The following is a 21,961-nucleotide window of genomic DNA, read 5'->3' on the forward strand; positions in this document are numbered from 1 at the left end:
AGCATAAAAGCTAAAAGCGGATTCCCCTTGTTTAGACCGAACCCTTGGTATATCTAACTGACTTGATCCCTAATGATCTAAGTTGTCTGTTAGGCTTATATTTATGTATTTCGATCCTAGGCCATGTAGTGATTTACAAATGAGTAACAGTACTTTAAAATCAATCCTTAAGGTAACTGAAGCCAGTGTAGGGATCTAAGGGCTGGCGTAATGCGCTGAGATTTTCTGGTTCTAGTGAGAACCCTGGCAGCAGCGTTCTGTGTGTCTAATGGTTTTCTTGGGAAGGCCGGCGAGAAGACCATTACAATAATCCACCCTGCTGGTAATGAAGGCACGAACACGTTTTTGAAACTCTTCACTGGACAGAAAATATTGAATTCTTGCAACGTTTTGGAGATGGTAGTATGCTGATCTTGTTACCGCTTTAACATGACTAATGAAACTAAGGTCTGACTCCAGAATCACACCAATATTCTTGACTTGATGTTTTGTTGTTTTTCGCCTAGATTCAATGTGTGCATTCACCTTGAGAACTTCATCTTTGTTTCCAAATGACTTCAGTTTTCGCCTTGTTTAACTGAAGAAAGTTTTGGCACATCCCTGTTAATTTCATCAATGCATTGGCAGAGGGAGTCAATGGGGCTGTAGTCATTTGGTGATAAGGCTATGTAAATCTGGGTGTCATCTGCATAGCTGTTATATTCAATATGGTTATTTTTCTCTGTTTGACTCAGTGGGAGCATATAGAGGCTGAACAAGAGTGGCGCAAGAATTGACCCTTGAGGGACGCCGCATGTCATTGACGTCCACTTGGACTTATTCTCTCCGATACTCACATAATAACCTCTCCCATCTGAGTACATGACCTGAACCATTTGAGGACCGTCCCAGAAAGACGAACCAGTTTTCTAGTCTCTCTTGAAGTATGTTATGATCGACAGTTTCAAATGAAGCACTGAGATCTAGCAGAACCAGCACTGGTATTTTGCCAGAATCAGAATGTAGGCGAATATCACTTATTATCTTTATGAGTGCTGTCTCTGTACTGTGATGCGGTCGGAAACCACATTGAAACTAGTCCATGTATCCATCAGAGTATGAGTAGTTGTTTAGCAGGTTTAAAACAAACTTCTCAATAATCTTGCCTATAAAGGGAAGATTTGATGTCAGTTGCTCAATATGGTGTTAGAAAGATTGCTCTTTTTCAGGAGGGGCTTAACAACTCCAATTGAAGTGAGAAGTGAGTCATTTACCACCTCCAACAGACCTACTTCTAAACAGTTTAGCATCCTTAAAAAGCTGTGGGAAGTATGTCAAGATAGCAGGTTGATGAATTGAGGTGCTGTAGCATTTCTTTCAAAATGTTGCCATCAATTTCTTAAAAAACTGTTTATTTGCAGAAAGTTAGGTTTTGTGCCTAAGTTATGCCATTAAAACAGCGACATCTGCTGACGTACACAATTTTGATCGTTCTCACAGGAACATGCCAGCTGAAGATAATGAGGAAATTACGCCGCTTCCTTTGCCAAGTGCATTGCAAACGTTGACATAATGGCACGTTAATGCCCAGTTCACTCCAAACTCTTCGAAGGGAGTAGGGCATAGGAATGATGCCTATATTTGGAGTGTTTACTGGGGTGGTTCAGTACTAATAGACGTATGGTTACACACCTCTTTTAAAGTGACTGTAAAGGTGGAAAAAAGATTGTGTAGAGGTGTTAGGAAAGTTAAAGTGTGTCTTTGGTTTTTCATTGTCAGGTGTTGAGTGGTTAGGTGTTAAAAAAGCATTCAGGTCATGGGGTCTATAACACATGCTTGCTGACACAGGCAATAGCTTTGAGATCTCTCCTTAAAGACTGAACTCACCGTTGTACTATTTCAAACCTGTATGACTTTCGTCAACAGAGCACAAAAGATCATTGGTCAACCAAACAACATTGAACTTGACTTCAATTGTATGTACACAACACAATTTCTCAAAATGTCTTCTGTTTGTGTGTTCCACAGAACAACATGAGGGTGAATACAATAATTATTAGTTTTGGCTAAACTGTCTGTCTTGTCTGTCTGTCTGTCTGTGGTTTTTGATGGTACACTTCAAACACTATTTGATCCAGCCACAATATTCTATTCACAAATAATTCCTCAACACCAATTTTTTCAATAATCTTCCGTGTGTGGTTGGAAAGAAAGACTCATTGTGGTTTAAACAAAACCTTATATAAGAAAGAGCCCAGAGGTTTCTGAAGAACACACAGGCTCAAACTTCAGGTCACACCTCATCATCTAAGATGCTCCGCAACATCTTTCTCGTCACCGTGCTCATATGTTCAGGTAAAATCAACACTTTCTTTCAGTCAAATTGTCAAAATGTATGAAGGACCAACTGTTATTAAGATTTGTATTCTTTATTTTGGACAGTGTGTGCAGTTCACTTGGAGATTCGTGAAGTGGAGTCCTCCGAGGATGTTGATGAGATGCCTGTAAGTTTCTCCTGAAGGTTTTGTTAAATTCTGTATCTTTACATCATCTCTGCACACATGTAAAATGCCACCTCAGATCTTTTCTACAAAACCTGAGATTCGAGATTCCTCTCACCTGTCAATGTTTGATGTGTTTGTCAGCCTGACAGAACGACAAAACAGAAGCTGCCTGGTCTTTGTTGGGCGTGCAATTGGGTCATGAAAAAGGTGAAAAAAAGGATCACCCTGAACTCAACTCAGGTAAGTGTGATGATGACCAGTGTTGGGTGATACCAGCAATTCATTACTTTTCAGAGTAACTTGCCCAACACTGATGATGATATGCTTTACACATAAAGTCAATGTTTAGTTTACACCTTGAAATGTATGTAAATATTGTGCCGTTTGCCTCAGGATGAAATTAAAAGTAAGCTGTTTGCCACCTGTGATCAAATTGGCTTTTTGAAGGACAAGTGCAAGAAGTTAATTCATAAGTACATGAGCACTTTGGTTGAGGAACTCAGCACCACTGATGGTCCAAAGACCATCTGCACCCGCATCCGCGCCTGCAAGTGAGATTCACGGGAATACATGTCCAGTTACTGTTTATTCCTTGACTGGTTCAGATTATAACGTTTTTCTTTTTGTCATAGGTCAAAATCGGCATTCTTAAAGGATTTCATTCTTTCATTTGATCAAGCATTTGACAATCTCTGAGATTGCTAACAGCATTATATGCATTACAATAAAAGCATATATTAAATGTATTTAATATGGTAATATGTGTATGCATGAAATAAAACATTTATCTACAAAACAAACAATTACATGTGTGTTTTTAATAAAGTTTTCATTTAAACTGTTTTAATTAGTTTGTTTTAGATTATTGAAAACACATCCAGGATTATTTTTATTAACTTCACTATTAGTGCTTGTTTACCAAACCACATGAGAACATTAAGAGGATTATCAGTATTGTGGTCAACAACAAAAAAAAGTGTGAAAGTCACTTCTCACGCACACACACACACACACACACACACACACACAACACACAGTTATTTTGTTGAGCCCCCACAAAAATGGCATCCTTTTCATCTTTATTGAATAATAACATTAAATGGTACTTCAAGGAATAAAATATTTCATCTTGAAAGTTTGTTGTTCTCACATTAAGCTTTATTACTTTGTATATATTTCCATTATGAACTCTGATATGCGTCATCTGAAAATGTGGACTTCAGACGAGAGGCTGAAGATCTGTGGCCAGTTTGGGTCGGACAACAAAATCGACCTAAGAATCACAACCCGTTGGATGCCAAAGGGACACCCTGTGCCTTAAAAAGGACGCCGAGGGGCGATGACCGAGCGTCAACATGACGAGTCGGGAGTAAGAATGTGTTGAAAATCAGCACAGCCAAAAGAACCTTCTTTTCTCACAATAGTAAGTACGGATAACATTACAGCATCTCTACTGATCTCTTGTATCGCCACGTAATTTAAAAACTGCCCCTGGATCAGTCCAACCAAGTCGGGACGAGTTGACTTTATTCAAGTTCTTATACACGCCCAGTGAGAGAGAGATGTTCTTAAGAACCTGGGTCTCAGTTCAAGAGAAATGAGGTCGGCGGACCCTTGATGACACGCCAGTAGCTAAAGCCTTTAAAGTGGAACAGAGATTACTTTGGGGAAGTTTGTCTTTGGTTTGTTTGTCAGATGAGGTGGGGTCTATGAGTTGGCTCTAGTGTAGTAAAAATATATTCTCAAATATATTAGTTGACGATCTTTCCTTAAAGGGATAGCTCGCCCAAAATCATGTCATTCCAGATCTTCTGAAGAAGATATTCTGAAGATGTTTGAGAACTGATCAACATTGAACCCCGCTGACTTCAATTGATATTTCCACAGAATCGTCATATATAGGTTGTGAACAGCTTTCCTGTAGCTCAGTGGTAAAAGCATTGTGTTAACAACGCAAGGTTGTGGGGTCGACCCCAGGGGATTGTAAATACATATGTATAAATGTATAGGATATCCAATGTAAGTCCCTTTGGATAAAAGTGTCTGCCAAAAGCATAAATGTAAATGTAAACAACATCAGGGTGAATAAAAGACAAAAGTTGTATTTTGTGCTGTACTGTCACTTTAAGACTGTCTGTGGTTTTTGATTTTGGTAGAAAAAACTCTATAAAAGATCTTGACAAACCTAAAACCAAGTACTTTAAGTCTTGTACCTCTCAGTTAGCGTTTGTCAAACAAGATGCCACGAAACATCCTCCTCATCACCCTGCTGGTATCCGCAGGTAAAATTTCACAGATCAATCATTAGTATTAGTTACAAACAGCATTTACATAATCTTATTTTCACATTTTTTTGTGTGTTCCCTCAGCGTGGGCTCTTCCGTTGGAAGTGTACGAAGACCACTCGTCTGATAATGAACTCGACGATGTGAGTTTACCATCACCGACAGCTGCGTGACTCTACAGTATTTGCAACTTTTGTTCTGTCGTCTGTTTATTTTTACAGTGCTGCCGTTGACCGCTTCAGTCGGTTTACAGGAGAGATTGTGTAGCAATATTTAAAATGCACAAATGACAAGAGCGATACACTAAATAATGGACATTTACTCAAATCCGTGTACTTGAAGATAGCCAGGGAGGAAACGTCACGACTTAGAGATCATTGGTCTTTTTGTAGCTCAAAAGAGTTTATTAAGTATCAACTTAGCCATATTTCTCCTCAAATTGCTTAGGAGACATAAACATTTTTTTTAATTCATGAAGAATGTGAAGGTAAAAAAAATGGATGAGAAATGTTTGATTTCATGTTGAGATTTTCCATAATATTGACTTGACAAATCCAGGCTCCGTTTCTCTTTTCAAGCTCTTTTTTCAGGAGTGTTACGTAAAATGTTCCATTAACTCTCTCGTTTGTGTCTAGGAGAAATAACTGAGATATTACAGAGATCTTATCTGTGACGTTTACATGTTGAATTTGTCTTGTCAGACTGAGATCATGACCAAGATGATGACCAAAACAGGCCACAAGCTCCCGGGAGCTTGCTGGGCGTGTAAGTGGGCCATGGGCAAACTGAGAGAGCACATCTCCGTGGGCACATCTCAGGTCGGTGTGCTTACAATTTCACATCTGAAATCATGCTTTAATGAAATAAAATGCCAAATTGTTTTATAACGTTTATTCTGGTTGTAACCTTTTCACAGGGATCTATAAAAAAAATGCTGCGTGAGGTCTGTGATGGGATTGGGTTCCTACAGTTTGTGTGTAAGAACCTCGTGGCCAACTACATGGGGACTCTCATCGAAGAGCTTTCGACGACAGATGATGCTTCGACTATCTGCCGTCACATTGGAATCTGCTAATAAACACAAATACCTTTTCTAATGTTGACATTGCAGGCAGAGATGACTATTAAACATTCATATTTCCCCTCAAAAGTCAAACGTTTGTTCGATGATGCATGTGTATGGAGTCAATGTGATCATGCGTAAAGAATATTAAATCAGTCAAGTTGAATTGTTTTCGTTAATTATAGTTATCATGTATGTTTCATAATTTACCAGTTTTGTATCATCTTATTGACTTAAATCACTTCATCTCTAACATTGATTTTAAGATGAAGAAATGCTGTCGTTTGTTCAATGGCTTTTGTGTTCTCATCAGCTGGAAAGGTTAATAAAAATGTTCAAAGCAAAGTGCAAAGAAGCTTATGGTGTCGCTTACGTGGTATAACTTCACATCCGTTGTTCTACAGACCTTAAAAATACTTGCACGTTTTCCTTCAACCTTTTGGACGGTGCCCTTTAAATGCTTTTTTCATAAAGGCAGTAAACACGAATCTCTGCACTCGTGGCAACATCCGCTGGTCAAAGCTTGTACACAAACAAACTAGAAATAATCCCTGATGAAAAATAATGGCTTTCGTTTCAATCATTATGAGCCATCAGCTGTTTACTGTCGAAACCATTAAAACCAACACAGTTCCCATTATAACCAGTAATGGTTTCAGTTTCTGTTATGGTACATACGTTTTTCTTCAAAAAAGGGATTGTTTGTTTAACAAACTTATTGTCACCTGACACATGTGACCCACTTCATTTTGATATGAATTACAATATTAAATTTGAATACCTTGAATGTCACAACGACTTTAACATGACTATGATTAAACATTCGCCATCGATTTAAAATATATAAAAAACAAATGCATGACACTTACAAGAATAAAAATGTAGGGTGTCATAGATCTCGCGTCTGTGGTTTGGCTTAAGTGTTATACAGAGCTCCTTGTATATAAAAGATCTCGCGCTCGCCTAAGTCAACCACTTTTATCAGCCTCATAGTGTTCAAACAAACCCAAAGCAAGATGCTCCGAAGGATTGCCCTTGTTACCCTGCTGGTATACTCAGGTAACATTTCATTCATCTTTCAATGACTATTATTTACATTTAATCTTTCGTTTCGCATGCTTTGGACTATCTTTACTCTCAAGATGGTCTTCCCTCAAAAATAGTCATGTCATTCAAATCCTGTATGTGACTCTTTCTACTGGGGAACACAGAAGAAGATATTTGGAGAAAAGTCTCAGTGGTTTTGTGTTCATACAATGGTAGTCAATGGGGGTCAGTGTTGTTTGGCTATCAACGTTCTTCAAAATGTCTTTTGTGTTTTGCAGAAGAAAATCATGCAGGTTTGAAATGACACGATGAGTAAATGATGAAAGAATACTTGTTTATCATGAGATAACCATCTATTTATTTTGCCTTTTTAACTTTTGCTACTGTCTGAAATTCTCAGCCAAGCTTTAATGTTTAGTCTCTCATTGGGATCATGTCGTGTTCTTCATTTTTAGCGTGCGCTTTTCAATATGAGATGTATAGAATTCCACTGGATGAAGATCTCATTGGAATTGAAGAAAATTCTGTGAGTTCATCTCAAATGTTACTATCAACTGATTTTGTTAATATGTGGATTTGCTTTAAATTGCTGGATATGGAAGCATTACTTGTGGTGAACAAATCACATCCATTAAATGATTTTTAGTAGACATGAGACTCAAATCCCTCATCGCATGTGATGATTCTGTCTTGTTAGGGTGAGATGATGGTCAAAACGGGTCAAGAGCTTCCTGGTAAGTGTTGGGCGTGTAAATGGATTATGAAAAAGCTGAAGAAACGCATCTCCGTCGGCGCAAATCAGGTCGGTGTGTTCACGTCACGAAAAATGACATTACAATGTTAAATATACTAGACCTGCGTATTATTTTCTACAAGGTTCATTTTGAATGTGGCTCCCCAACAGGATGACATTAAAAAGAAGCTAGTAAGGGTCTGTGATGAGATCGGGTTCCTGAAATCCACATGCAGGGGTTTGGTGAACCAGTATGTGGGAACTCTGATTGAAGAACTTTCAACGACAGATAATCCAGCCACCATCTGCATGAACGTCGGCATTTGCAAAAAGAGTTTCTAATATTTAAATGGAGTTCTTCGTTGTACAAAAACTGCAATGTTTTCAGTAAATCAGTCTGAAAGTTGTTCTTTTTTTTCAGTTATGTTCAGTAATACCGGTGACGCAGAAATAACACCATTTACGTGGCAGGAAATGCAAAGCCCCTAAACGGGTGTTGCTCATTGTGGTTATATAAACTTCACACATTGTGTCTAGTGTGAAGACGTGTTTAGCATAAAGCTTTCATTATAATTCACGTTCTTGCATGTCACAAACATACTTGCTCTTCTTCTGGTGCTGGAAACTTCCTCTGCAGTTAACGGAGAATAAAATGTGCAAAACAAACTTTGTTTTTGTGATTGAATGCTTTTGAAAAGAGAATTTGCTTGAATTAGTATTTTATTGGTCCGTTTCTTCTGCAACTTTAAACCATCAGTTAGAGTTTCGACACACCGTGTATAATCAGATGTCAATCCCATTTCACATAGAAACTCAATGTGATGAGAAATAATTGTACAATAAAATGGGTTCGAGTGACACTTATTCATACAAATATACAATTACTTTTCAGTAAAAAAACGCTATAACACACATTCATAAACTATTTTTAGTTTCATAAATACATCCGGAGTGTGAACAGCACACGGATCGCACACCAGCAACTTTCACATTATATTTTGCCGAACGCTACAGGCAAAAACAGTCCGGGAGGTTTACTGTGACGCTCCGGTAACGGTCAGCATGCATTTGGAGGTGCTTGAGAAGATGTTCACAGGGTCCTTGCTTTGTCTCCAGCTGTGCTGCAGTGCATTCTGGTCCAGTTTATTTAGACTCTGAGAACACAAACGCAGGTCTCTGATGTGATCCGATAAGCTCTCCAAATTTAGATCACCCCAGGGGCCAGACACCTGACAACCTGCCGTGACAAGAAATAGAGGAAAATGTGGCCATGACGACAAAAAAACACATTATTCTCACTTTTAATCATCACTGAGTTTGAAATTACTCAGCGAACATATGGAATCAGTAAACCGCTCGCCTGATACAAAACTAAAATGCACAATAAACACGTGTTTATGCTCCTGAGCTGATGGGTTATGGGTAAGAGAAAATGTATATCATGATCTATTACTGTACCTTGAAGATTGAGGTGGGTCAAAGGTCGCTGGGCCTCCACGAGGGCATCCAGGAGACTTCTGAGTCCTGCTGAGGTCACAGCGGGGTTGGCTGATAGGTCCAAAGATACAAGGGAAGGACAGACCGGAAGACACCTAAAAACAATAATTTGTTAAAATGAAATCATGCTTATATAGATTAGAAATGAATACGAATTTTTATTTCTTCGAATTGGGATGACCTTACCAGCCTACAGTCACGCAGCTGTGGCGCTATCGGTCTTAAAATGCATGCAGCCGAATGGAGACACAGCTAAAAGTGAGCACGAGTGATTTACCTGGAGAGAGAAAGGATGCTGTTGTCCGTAAGACCGTTTCCAGCCAGACTCAAGTGTGTGAGCGTGCAGTCAACCTGTACCCAAACACAATATTATTCACACAAAATGACTAAAGAATGTCCAAACTGTTCACCGTATGGTGAAACCCTATACAAACCATGTTTATCCATTGTTTGTATTCAAGTTTATCCTTAGATATGGAAATAAAATCCCTCTCTTCATATTGGCGGTCCTTGATATCAAAATGGATGAATCTCCACGTATTAGGCATTCGATTTCTTCCTAGATTTGTTTCCAGTGCTTTAAAATTACGGTACGAAGTTAAAACACAAATATTGAGTGTTTGCGGACCTGTGTGAGAAGTTTAGAGAGAATTTCCACGGCAGGCTGATCAGATGAGCCTCTACAGACTGAAGAAAGCTGAAGATGTGTGAGACACTGCAGCGGTAATGTCTTCAACACCAGCTCAAAACCTGTGGAGCCCAGTGCATTGTGGGACAAACACACTGACCTCAGGTTTCCAGTGCCTGCATTAATAAAAGAACCATAAATAAAACCATTGAAGAATGAACGCCCTTACTGAAGAAATCGATTACGTATCTGTTTTTGATTCGCGAGAATCGATCACAGACATCAAGCAAAACGATGTCAAACAAGGCACGCAGTCGTGTCGGAGGATTTCATGAACTCACTGGCCATGGCGTTGGCCAATAAGAGGCGATGTTGCTGGAGAAAGCGTGCCGAAAGTCCGCATGCTTGCAGAGCCAGCTTGGAGAGCAGGGGGCAGGCGGACAGGAGGGTCGCTAGTGCTTGTGCCCACCCATCACCAAGAGGATTCATGCTGAAATTCAACTCCTCTAGACACTAGAAACAAAAGAGAGAATAAGGGTCTTACAGTGACATTAAAGGAAATGAATGAGAGTATTTGTAGGGGACAATCAGCTACTTCTGAGTAGTTAGTGTGAAGTATCAAGTGTGAATCTGCCATCTTCACATCTTGACACTTGGTCAACATCACCCACACAATAAACCACAACATTGAACTCAAAAGAGGAAACAAGTCATTTCTTCTTCAAGCAACGTCAGAGAACAGCGACAGCCGGCATTCAACATTTTGCCTTAAAGGGACAGTTCACCCAAAGATTTACATTCTGTCAACGTTTGTCCACCCTCATGTCATTCAAAACCTGTGTGTGACTCAATGGGGATCAGTGTCGTTTGGTTATCAACATTCTCCAAAATATCTTCTTTTGTGTAAATGTTATCTCTATCAGTTATCTTCACGTCATCACACTTTCTTTGCACTGTAACCTCGAGATGCTAATTTAATCTTTGTGATTTGACAGAAACCCCGTCTCACATTTATCATTTTGCACACCATCTTAAATCCTCGATGAATACCTTTTATGGTCACTAGTACAGACCAACTTAAATGGCCGACTAGGCTTGGAGCCATTTTAAGATTTCACAGGTACGAGAACATCTTGATTTCTGGAGGACAGCAGGACTTCTGACTAACTTACTTACTCACCAACACCTAAAAACACAGGCCTGAGTGACAAACGCAACCCTGTCATCTATAAGACGCGCTGGGTGGGGTGTCAGAGAACAGATTAGAGTTTCACTATAACTATAGTTTCAAAATTAAAACACATGGGTGCTGGGCCAGTAAAAGCCTTTTTACAATCTTTATAAATAAATAACAGCCTGTAAAAATGTATAACAAAAGAATAATGACATCTGTAATAAATCAACAAAGAAGTAAATAAAGGACATAATTACAGGAAATGCATGTTGACCCCGCCCCTCAAACGCATCTGATGCTTTACAGAGTCCCTCTCCTGTGATCTGATTGGCTGATATGTCTAAAATCCGCAGTTTGGGCATGGTGGCTGCGGCAGACATCAGTTCGGGTAGGAGGTCGTTGTTCAGACGGTTGCCGGAGAGCCGGAGCTCGGTCAGACTGGCTTGAAGTTTTAACGCTCGGAGGAGAGGAGCCAGCGACGCTGGCGGCAAACTCAGTCCGCACACATTCACACAGGAACTGTTGTCCTGAACCTCACACAAGCGAGACACACGTTTGTTCTCCTCTGAAACGCAGATTCACACGCGTAAACATGCGCCAAGAAAAAGACAAAAATACTGTCCATATTGTACAGTTCATTCCAGTTTGAGTGAACTGATGTGATAATAATTGCTTGTGATATTTAGCTTTAAATGATAAATGTTAGCAAATCCATGACTCAGAATTCGAGGGTTTAAAGTTGCTGGGCAATGCAATGGGATAAATAATACACCTTATCTACGTATTTTTTAATCACGGGTATCTTTACATGTTGTGTGTGACTCACTCACCAGACGTCAGAGTCTGACAAGCTTTCCTGTAGCGCTCGGGGAGCGGAGGCAAATCCCACGAACAAACTTCAGCAAAAACCTAAAGATAACCAGTCAAAAGCCATATATATTTAAAGAGACAGTCCCTTAAAATGCACAAGTAACATTACATTTTGTTGCCTTTAATCTTTGATCATTTCTATATAGACGGTTTCCTGCGCTTGGCCCAATTTAACGTCCGGTCTATGTTCATAAATTATAAATGTATTTTACATTTAATTTATATTCATGTTAAAATTGTATTGTATATATATTGTATGATATATTGAATGATTTTCCTTGTATGAAAGACTTTTTTTTACGCATGTTGTTTGTTCAGATTAAATTATGCGAGTAAGTTTTGCATTTAAACACTACAGTATAAAAATGATAATATGTATCTCCACTGACCTCTTCATTGGTGTGCAGCACGGCCAGCAGTGGGTCTGTGGGTAGGAGAAGAGCGCCCTCTTTCTGCAGCGAGAGACGCGGCAGTAATCCACATTTCTGATAGTAGCGCTGAGCGGCCTGCTCGCACAACCACGCTACCGTACAAGAGTCCGCCTCACTAAAGACAATACAATACTCAGAATAACACACACATATACAATCTACTCAACACAAACTGATAAATAAAACCAGAGCTGACCTGTGAGGCACCGGAATCAAGAAGACGTTGTCCTGAACTCTGACCCTCATCCTGATTGGTGCAAGCACGTGGTGAGAGGCTCCGCTCATGAGCCCTGTGTGTGGCTTTGCAAAACAACAAGACAACGTCATTTAATAATGCCAACGGGCAAAACATTTACTCCTTTATGCACTTATTCAAGTGTCCCTTAAAAGTGCTTAAAATAATTTTGACAGCTGTGTATCATTAAATACGTTTGCTAGTATTCCATTAGAAATATAGCCAATGAAAAGCGAGATTTGTAATACCATTGGCTGATGGGACTGAGGTGTGGGGTCGGGGTCTTGGGTCATGGTGGGGCTCTGTGACCTGCTGACCTCTCTCCTACCCAACATCACCATTCCAGGCAGTTGATTCATCTTCACTTGTCGAGGTTTACCGCCTCCCTTTTTCAGAGAGAGACCCTTGCTGGAGGAACTCTGAACTGCAAGGACAAAAGGAAAACTTTCATTATCACAAACTACACCTGAACGAATAAAAACATTGATTTTAGCAGAGATGAGAAAACACACCTTTCGGATGCACTTCCGCAGACACGGAGAAATGATTCTGATTTCTCCAAGATAATTCCTGCGGGACATTATGCTCAGCAACTCTCCGTTTCTTCTTGGGCTGAACATCTCCCAAGTCATCCTCCAACCAATCGTCCACCACATACTCGTCTTCGGGGACCAACGCCGATCTGCCATTGGCTGACACGGCCGGAGTGCTGCTGAAGGCCGGTTCTGATATGCTCTGAGTGAAAAGGCGTGATTTGGCGCTGCCCAGGTTCTGCATGACCTTCTTGTACTGAATTCTGCCCGATTCTTTCACCAGAGGAGACGCAGCATTTCTGACTCCATACACGGAGGGCACTTCCTGACTGGGCGGGACTTTCTGCGGGGACTGGCTGGGTGGGAACCGTGAGGTTGACCGAACGTGACGCAGAGGGCTGTTTGAACAATCCGAGTCGGAAAAATCCGACGGATTGCTTTCGTTCTAAAGTGACCAGAGAAAAAGATCCTTAACTGGTATAATAATGGCACCCTGAAGTAGGACATTGTTTCAGTCTTTAAATATCATACCCCATACAGGACGTCTGCTTCCATCCCTCGCATCCGGCGAGCTAGGCTTGTAGAGCCCCGGTGTCTGGGGGCGGAGTTTTCGTGGGCGGTACTGGTCACCGGGCGGGGGGCGGTTCGCTGCGGTGAGGGGGGCACATCCACCTGCAGCAGTGGTTCTGAACACTCAGCATCAAAGAGCTGACTGTCCTGTAGCTCCCTCCGCTGGGGCGGAGCAGCCGACACAACACAGACTACAACAGAAAAACGAAGAACCATGAACACAATTATGAATGAAATGTCAATGTTTTGTAATTTCTTCTATGGATAAAAGCGTCTGCTAAGTGAATAAATGTAAATAAAAATTTGTATCCATGTGCTCTTTTTTTATGAACTCGAAATGATGTTTACATTTGAGACTTTATGCCCATCCACAAAAACAATAATATTCTGATGCCAAAAACTATATTAGTATTTACACCAACTGAACTTTAGCTTTAGTGTCACTGTTTTGCATTACGAAGAGTAACAAACGTCTGTATTGCCGGACCCTTATTATTTAGAAAATATTCATTTTCATGCAGCATCAATGTTTTGGTGTATATTTTGCTCAATTATGAGCAAATATCATTAATTACGATGATATCTGTATATTCCAAATAAATAAAATCTGTAAAGATTAACAATTATTTTTCAATTGTCACTTTCTGAAAATTCTAGAAATAGGGCACAGGGAAGGTGGGATGAAGCGATGATGTGTGACAATGTCTGGAACTTGGTTCGTGAGGACAGTATTAGTCATAAAAGACTAAGAAACGATCAAATATACATTCGTGATGTTTTGAACGGCTCATTTTTAGTAACTGTTATGTCAAGCTGTTGTTGGTGTTATGACAGTACCTCGTAATTTCAGTGTAGGAGTAAAAATACCCAAGTGTATTAATGTGTGATACACTTGTATTTTACCATCGATGAAAAGAAAATAATAATGTTATTTTCGTATTCAGCATATTAAACGTAAAAAAGCTTTTTCTTTTTTTAAATGTACATTGTGTTATAAATGCACAAGCCCTTTAAAATCAAACCTATTTTGAGTTGAGTGGCTGTCAACGTTTTATCATGTATTGATAAAAGAAAGCTCAAAAGTAATACAGTTGTGGTGTGTTTTTCTCTCATATTTACACTTATCGCATTGTCCTGAATATAAGACTTTTTTCCTTTAGGCCTTTAGTCGTAAGAAAATGCATTTACCCAGAAAGCATTCATATTGAATAATTTATTGTCTATTTATAGTTTAAATAGAGTTTGGTACAAAATGAACCAAACATTTTAAAAACACTTTTTTTATAGCATACCATAAAATAAACCTGTAGAACAATTTCGATGATTCAAGTTAAAGCATGTAGCCTAGAAAACTTTTATGAACATAGAAGTGACGTCTTAAGAGAGAAAAACAGACCTGCTGGCTTCAGTCCTGATCAGACTCGTTTTACACGTATGTGGCGCCACCTATTGTTGTTTATAAGACAACCCTATTTTTCAGACGTACTTTCCAACTTCGTCTTATATTCGGGACAATGCAGAATTTTTTAAACGTTCTCTTTATAGTTATCATTCTTGCTGTGAACTTCTCACCGTCGCCTGATAAAGCCTTCTTCAGAAGCTTCTCGGTCTCCAAACATTCCTGCTTCGTCTCATGGTCTAACTCTCGGCTGTATGTCTTAAACCACTGACGCAGTGTGTCCAGAGGTGTGTGTCCCTGCAACAACACATACAGACAGGATTCATACACACACGCAAATGGAAAAGAGATGTTCAAACAATAACGGTTAGACCACAAATGTAGACTTACACGTATGCATTAACAATAATAACTGAAACAGATCTGTACGAATTCAGTCATACGTGTATAGCGTGTGTATAATATATGCGTGAGTCTGACCTTGCCATTGCGAACGGTGACGGACGCCCCTTTCTGTATCAGAATTCGGGCTACGCTGAAGTGTCCGCAGTTCAGTGTGTCATGAAGAGGTGTAACCCCCTCACACGCTCGACCCCCCGGGTCATTTATATTCGCACCACGTTCCAGCAGTAAACCTACGATTTCTAAACAAAAACAAATATGTATCTATATAAAATTGCTCTCCGATGAAACTCCTTAAATTAAATAAAAAGCAAGCCGCACCTTCATGACCGTAGTTACAGGACTCATGAAGAGGAGTCCAGCCACAGTAATCTCTGACGTTTAAAGGATGACCCTGACAAGACAGGAAAGTTCACATCAGCTGATTTGATCACTCGCAAGAAACGAAAAGCGAATGACCATTTAATAAAGCGTACCTGGTCGAGGAGATATTGGACCTGCTTGAAATTCCCCTCGATGCAAGCCCTGTGAAGAACAGTCTCGCCCTTTTCGTTCCGCCGGGTCCACTGAACAAATTTTTGATAATAAATCAATTAACTCAATCATGAACTGATTAAAAACCAAACCGCACGTACGGTCAGCTCACCCTCTGAGTCTTTCTCTTGCCCGTGACCATCTTATCATAGCCCTCCAGATCCTCATCTACACAAACATTCCAAAATAAACATTCATTACATCTATCAACACACGGTTGCTTCTGGACTTTCTTTTTCAAGTTGAACTATCCCTTTGTGTGCACCTGTCTTATTTTCAAATATTGACGCAACATCGGTAGAAGACGCATTATCGTTTATTACCGGAGTCTGAGCACTGGATGTCACTATCCTCCAGCGGTTCACTGTTCTCCATCTCCTCCTCTTCTTCGTCATCGCTTTCCTCCAGACTCCGCCCATCATGCTCACACAGCTCCTGCAACCTCGCCTCGGTGTGGTCACACTGGGAGGAGCCGCAGCGCCGCTGGGCCTGTAGCCACGCCCTCAAGACCCGCCTCTGAACACACAACCAGCGTCACTTCAGTGTGAAGAAGAGGAGGGGGAACGCAAACATTGGGAGGCAGAAACCGACCTGTGGTTTAACTCCCGATCGCTCAGCGCAGCTCAGAGCCGAGGCGTAACTGGCATCCGTTTTCTCCATCGGGTCTCCCATCTCCTCCTGACACACAGCGATGTTCAACAACGTCTCACACTCCTGATACACAAAGATAATAGAAACATTAAGAAACCTCTCAGTTCCGTATACATAAATATGTCGGGTGTCTGCGTGTGTTCACCTCTTTAGGGTTTCCTTGTCTCAGCTGTAGCTCCTGTCTGTAATGTTCCACAGCTCTGTGATGCTGTCGCAGATCTGTGTGCGTGGCCGCCAGCGACACATGAATCACGGCTAACTCGCGGGCCGGCCTATCTAAAGCCTCCGCACACGCCAGCTAAACACAAGAAAACATCGTCAGGACTTCATCGTTCAAGGTTTGAGTCTACGACATGATGTTTTCTTACCTGTGTTTGATAAGCTTCCAAAGCCTTGTTATAGCAGCCCACTTTACAGTAGAGATCACCCAACTGCTCGGACAGCCCCATGGCCTCATGGGAAAAATTCTCGCTAACTTCTGACGCCGCCTGCTCCAGCTGACAGCCTCGGATTGCTAGATAAAAGCAAAACAAAATTAAAGAAACACGCAGGGAAAGCAAGACCAACTTATTGAAGGCTCACTTGTTTACTTTTGTATTTTGACGCATTTCAGAGTGAATTGGAATTTCTAATTAGAAAAATAGTGGGCGTGGCTTTCGTCTTTCTCTGAGATTCGATTGGATGTACGAAAAAAGCTGTTGCATTTTGAAATGGAACTGGCAGCAGACTGACAGTTGAAGGGGAGGGGTTAACGTATGCTCCGCCCAAGCCGTCTAACACACGTCGTTTAAGACGGATAGCCGTAACGTGCATTTTCAGATTTATACTGAAGATTATGAGGGCACACAAATTTGAAAAAGAAAATGACCCGCATTGATAAACTATTTAGAATAAACATCGCAATATTTCATGAAAAAATAGTCATTGTAATTTTTTTATTTCACTGGGACTTTAATGTTTTTGTCACACCGTGTTTAAAATCTCTCTTCACAGCTTCTCGTTCTGCAGGCTGCTGGGAGCCAAGACAGAAAGATTTCTTCAGAGAACGCCGAGCTGCCGCAAAATCACCAAGATGAAGCAATATCTGAACAAACACACAAAGCACCAGACACAAATATGTTAACAATGAAGTATTTTACAGATGCATTGTTTTTTTTTATTGTTTTCAGTGTTCCTTGGGATTCGAACACACGACTTAGCACAATGCTATGACTGATGCGCTGTTACCTTGCCGATGCTATGGAAACATTCACTCTCACTGAATTTATCCTTGGTTTTACGGGCACATTCTTTAGACTGCTCAAAACAGCGCATGGCACGTGAGTGCTGCCCGTTGCGGAAGTGGATGCTGCCCAGGTTGAAGTTGGCACGATAAAGATCCTCCATAAGGATGTTCTTTCTAGAAGAAAAAAGTTTTAACAGCTACGAATTATTACTTAAAATATCTCATTCATTGAATTACAGATACTAAAATTTTCTTTGTAATAATAGAAATGTGACTTACAAATACTTTGTAAGACTTTGCAACTTTTTAGGTGAAACCTAATAAAATATTACCAGTGAAAAAAATATATAAAAGCTGTTTGTAAAAGATTGAATTTCTTTCTTGTCATAACTAAGGCCTACATTTATCACATGATCATATAAAAAAATCAGCGCTCTTATTTTTGAGATAAAGGAAAAAGTGCAATGGTCAGAAAACATTTGCAACACCATGTTAGTTGTATTATAATGCTTTATATATGTTTGCAAGGGTACAGGCCGAAGTTTCTTACTCAGCGATGTAGATGCTCTGTCGGATAAGATCACTGCACCGCTGTGGTTCCTTCATCCCATCATACACACAACCCAGATTGAGCAGCAGACGAGCTCTCATCTCACTGAGCTCTCGTGACGAAACTGTCCCTGCAGATAGACAGATGTCAGTCACACCATTATGATCTCTGTTAACATCCCTTCAAAAATGAAATGGCACATCAAGAACACTGCCTTATGGGATACAGTATTCCATATCGATCACATCACTCATTGAGGATGTGAATGTGGATCATGTTCATTCTTTAACCTTCTAGCCGCTCATCAACGATGGCTAAACTCTTCTTGAAAGCATCTTCAGCATTCTGCAAGCTCTCCCGTGATTGGTCGGAATCAAAGAGGAAGAGGTACGTCCGTCCGATGGTGGCCAGGGCTCTCTGCTCCTCTGCCGCATCATTGACGGATCGAGCCAGATTCAGATGAAGCCTCTGATGCTGAAGAGAGAAACCACATGTGAGACTGTGTGACTCGACTACATCCGATGACTTATTCTTCACACGGATCTATATCCACACCTTTAGAGCGGCATCAATGTTGCCTAACTCTGCGTAACATTCTCCAATCTTCCTATTGGCCACAGCACAACCAATTACGTCTTTCAAAATCTCAGACAGGGCTAATTCCTGGCGATGCTCGTCGATCGCTGCACGGTAGTCACCTACGAGAAATACATCCCAAAAACAGAAATTGCAAAAATCCTTTTGTAGTAGACTGATTTATTGACAAGATAAATGGGATCTCTTAGTGTTTGATCTGACAGTCCCTGGGTTATAAGTAGGGACGCACGATAAATTATCAGTTGCTAATGGTTACCTTGCTTTTCTGCAGTGAATGTTATCAAATAAATGCAGTTGTCCACTTTTTTCCTTTTGTTTCAGTCTTCGAGAACTTTATATTCATATTTAGATACTGTATATCGGCCAATATATCTGTTATTGGACAAAATTTACATATCCGTGCATCCCTAGTTATAAGAGTAGATTTTTAACTACTGACGCACTACTAAGTCTAAAAGTAAGGGGCGTTGTACCTGTTTTAGCAAACACCTCTCCCAGCTGATTGCACAGGTTGGCCTCCTCTTTCAGATTATTGCTGCTTTGGGCTTTAATTTTAGCTTTCTGCAGCTCTGTATAAATAATACGATTTAGATTAGATAGGTAGGTAGGTAGGTAGGTAGGATAGGATAGGATAGGATAGGATAGGATAGGATAGGATAGGATAGGATAGGATAGGATAGGATAGGATAGGATAGGATAGGATAGGATAGGATAGGATAGGATAGGATAGGATAGGATAGGATAGGATAGGTACATAAATATAGATACATATAGATACATACATACACATACAACCATTGATACACATACATACATACATATACATATACATAGATACATACATAGATATAGATACATACATAGATATAGATACATACATATAGATAGATACATACATACATACATAGATAGATGCATTAATATAGATACATATAGATAGACACACACACACACACACACACACACACACACACACACACACACACACACACACATATAGATAGATACATACATACATAGATATATAGATACATGCATTGATATAGATACATATAGATAGATACATACATACATATAGATACATACATCATACATACACACACACACACACATATAGATAGATACATACACACACACACACACACACACACATATAGATAGATAGATACATACATACATAGATAGATATATAGATACATGCATTGATATAGATACATATAGATAGATACATACATACATATAGATACATACATCATACATACACACACACACACACATATAGATAGATACATACACACACACACACACACACACATATAGATAGATAGATACATACATACATAGATAGATATATAGATACATGCATTGATATAGATACATATAGATAGATACATACATACATATAGATACACACACACACACACACACACATATAGATAGATACACACACACACACACACACACACACATATAGATAGATACACACACACACACACACACACACACACATATAGATAGATACACACACACACACACACACACACATATAGATAGATACACACACACACACACACACACACACACACATATAGATAGACACACACACACACACACACATATAGATAGACACACACACACACACACACACACACACACACACACACACACACACACACACACACACACACACACACACACACCACACACACACCACACACACACCACACACACACCACACACACACCACACACACACCACACACACACCACACACACACCACACACACACCACACACACACCACACACACACCACACACACACCACACACACACCACACCACACACACACCACACACACACCACACACACACCACACACACACCACACACACACCACACACACACCACACACACACCACACACACACCACACACACACCACACACACACCACACACACACCACACACACACCACACACACACCACACACACACCACACACACACCACACACACACACCACACACACACCACACACACACACACCACACACACACCACACACACACCACACACACACACACCACACACACACCACACACACACCACACACACACACACACACACACACACACACACACACACACACACACACACACACACACACACGCATTAATATCGATACATATAGATAGATACATACACACACACACACACACACACACACACATATAGATAGATACATACATACATACATAGATAGATGCATTGATATAGATACATATAGATACATACATACATACATAGATAGATGCATTAATATCGATACATATAGATAGATACATACACACACACACACACACACACACACACACACACACACACACACACATACAAACACACACATATAGATAGATACATACATAGATAGATGCATTGATATAGATACATAGATGCATAGATACATAGATACATATATACATTGATATGAAGGAGAAGAAGAATACTGTTACTTACGTTTGATCTCTTTTGTAGACGTCATTCTGTCTATCGCTCGAAATCCAGACTTCCACAAACACGCACACGTATCTAATAAATAAACAACATTACCCGGCAGCGATCGCCTGCAGAACTTTAAATCACGTCCTCGTGAATTGTTTAAGTGCTTGTTTTGCACCGATCGATTGTTATGATCACAAAACTCGTCTGTTTTTCCTCGATTACTCCATTCTTTCAAAGCGTCGCGCCAAAGTTACGGCACGGGAAACACCAGAGGTCGCTGATTGGCTAGTGCGGTTGACGTCACATAACTCCCACAATCCTTTCCGGAAAACGGTCGCGGCAAGAGGCCATGTTGGTAAGGGCTTTTTCATTGATCCTTTTTCATTCTTTACGTTTACATTATGAAAAAAACGTGCAATGGATAGAACAAACAAAGCTCGTTTCGAGATCGATTTCTTTATTTAGATAAGCAATCTGAAATTTGCGATAGTTTATCTTATTCGTTTCTTTTAATCTTTTCGTATTTGCATCGTGACAGCGGTTTATGCTTTCAGTCAC

The 21,961-nt window shown here is 40.2% G+C and overlaps 3 protein-coding genes across 3 annotated transcripts; 2 read left to right on the forward strand and 1 right to left on the reverse strand.

Moving 5' to 3' along the window:
- The first annotated feature begins 4,680 nt into the window (after nt 1-4,680).
- On the forward strand, nt 4,681-6,180 carry LOC306895911 (uncharacterized protein). Its single transcript, XM_079459494.1, has 4 exons — nt 4,681-4,765; nt 4,853-4,911; nt 5,470-5,586; nt 5,685-6,180. Exons 1-4 carry the CDS (start codon nt 4,723-4,725, stop codon nt 5,841-5,843), a joined length of 378 nt encoding a protein of 125 aa, XP_079315620.1. The 5' UTR covers nt 4,681-4,722; the 3' UTR covers nt 5,844-6,180.
- Nucleotides 6,181-6,770: 590 nt separating this feature from the next.
- Nucleotides 6,771-8,482, forward strand: LOC306895147 (antimicrobial peptide NK-lysin-like). Its single transcript, XM_079458165.1, has 4 exons — nt 6,771-6,890; nt 7,334-7,404; nt 7,576-7,680; nt 7,783-8,482. The coding sequence occupies exons 1-4, from the start codon at nt 6,848-6,850 to the stop codon at nt 7,951-7,953; spliced, it is 390 nt and encodes a 129-aa protein (XP_079314291.1). The 5' UTR covers nt 6,771-6,847; the 3' UTR covers nt 7,954-8,482.
- tonsl (tonsoku-like, DNA repair protein) lies at nt 8,308-21,672 on the reverse strand. The gene is made up of 28 exons (XM_079458164.1): nt 21,419-21,672; nt 19,381-19,476; nt 18,866-19,008; nt 18,601-18,784; nt 18,311-18,440; nt 17,763-17,934; nt 17,505-17,619; nt 16,904-17,049; nt 16,681-16,833; nt 16,476-16,598; nt 16,208-16,400; nt 15,997-16,052; nt 15,827-15,916; nt 15,672-15,744; nt 15,429-15,592; nt 15,122-15,245; nt 13,511-13,740; nt 12,959-13,424; nt 12,695-12,870; nt 12,408-12,511; nt 12,170-12,326; nt 11,741-11,819; nt 11,168-11,475; nt 10,078-10,249; nt 9,737-9,912; nt 9,386-9,459; nt 9,070-9,203; nt 8,308-8,848 (listed from the first exon to the last, which is right to left on the reverse strand). The coding sequence occupies exons 1-28, from the start codon at nt 21,441-21,443 to the stop codon at nt 8,646-8,648; spliced, it is 4,266 nt and encodes a 1,421-aa protein (XP_079314290.1). The 5' UTR covers nt 21,444-21,672; the 3' UTR covers nt 8,308-8,645.
- Nucleotides 21,673-21,961: the final 289 nt, after the last annotated feature.

The sequence above is a fragment of the Barbatula barbatula genome (assembly GCF_947034865.1).
Source record: "Barbatula barbatula genome assembly, chromosome: 6".
Lineage (NCBI taxonomy): Eukaryota > Metazoa > Chordata > Actinopteri > Cypriniformes > Nemacheilidae > Barbatula > Barbatula barbatula.

What these genes read in the sequence shown, in the direction of transcription:
- LOC306895911 (XM_079459494.1), top strand. Translation starts at nt 4,723, where the DNA reads ATGCCACGAAACATCCTCCTCATCACCCTGCTGGTATCCGCAG. An exon ending in CACCCTGCTGGTATCCGCAG is followed by an intron (nt 4,766 to 4,852) that starts GTAAAATTTCAC and finishes GTGTTCCCTCAG; the next exon opens with CGTGGGCTCTTCCGTTGGAA. An exon ending in TCTCCGTGGGCACATCTCAG is followed by an intron (nt 5,587 to 5,684) that starts GTCGGTGTGCTT and finishes ACCTTTTCACAG; the next exon opens with GGATCTATAAAAAAAATGCT.
- LOC306895147 (XM_079458165.1), top strand. Translation starts at nt 6,848, where the DNA reads ATGCTCCGAAGGATTGCCCTTGTTACCCTGCTGGTATACTCAG. An exon ending in TTGGAATTGAAGAAAATTCT is followed by an intron (nt 7,405 to 7,575) that starts GTGAGTTCATCT and finishes CTGTCTTGTTAG; the next exon opens with GGTGAGATGATGGTCAAAAC. An exon ending in TCTCCGTCGGCGCAAATCAG is followed by an intron (nt 7,681 to 7,782) that starts GTCGGTGTGTTC and finishes GCTCCCCAACAG; the next exon opens with GATGACATTAAAAAGAAGCT.
- tonsl (XM_079458164.1), bottom strand. Translation starts at nt 21,443, where the DNA reads ATGACGTCTACAAAAGAGATCAAAC. An exon ending in CAGAGCATCTACATCGCTGA is followed by an intron (nt 17,935 to 18,310) that starts GTAAGAAACTTC and finishes TTTTTCTTCTAG; the next exon opens with AAAGAACATCCTTATGGAGG. An exon ending in GACAAGGAAACCCTAAAGAG is followed by an intron (nt 16,599 to 16,680) that starts GTGAACACACGC and finishes TTTGTGTATCAG; the next exon opens with GAGTGTGAGACGTTGTTGAA.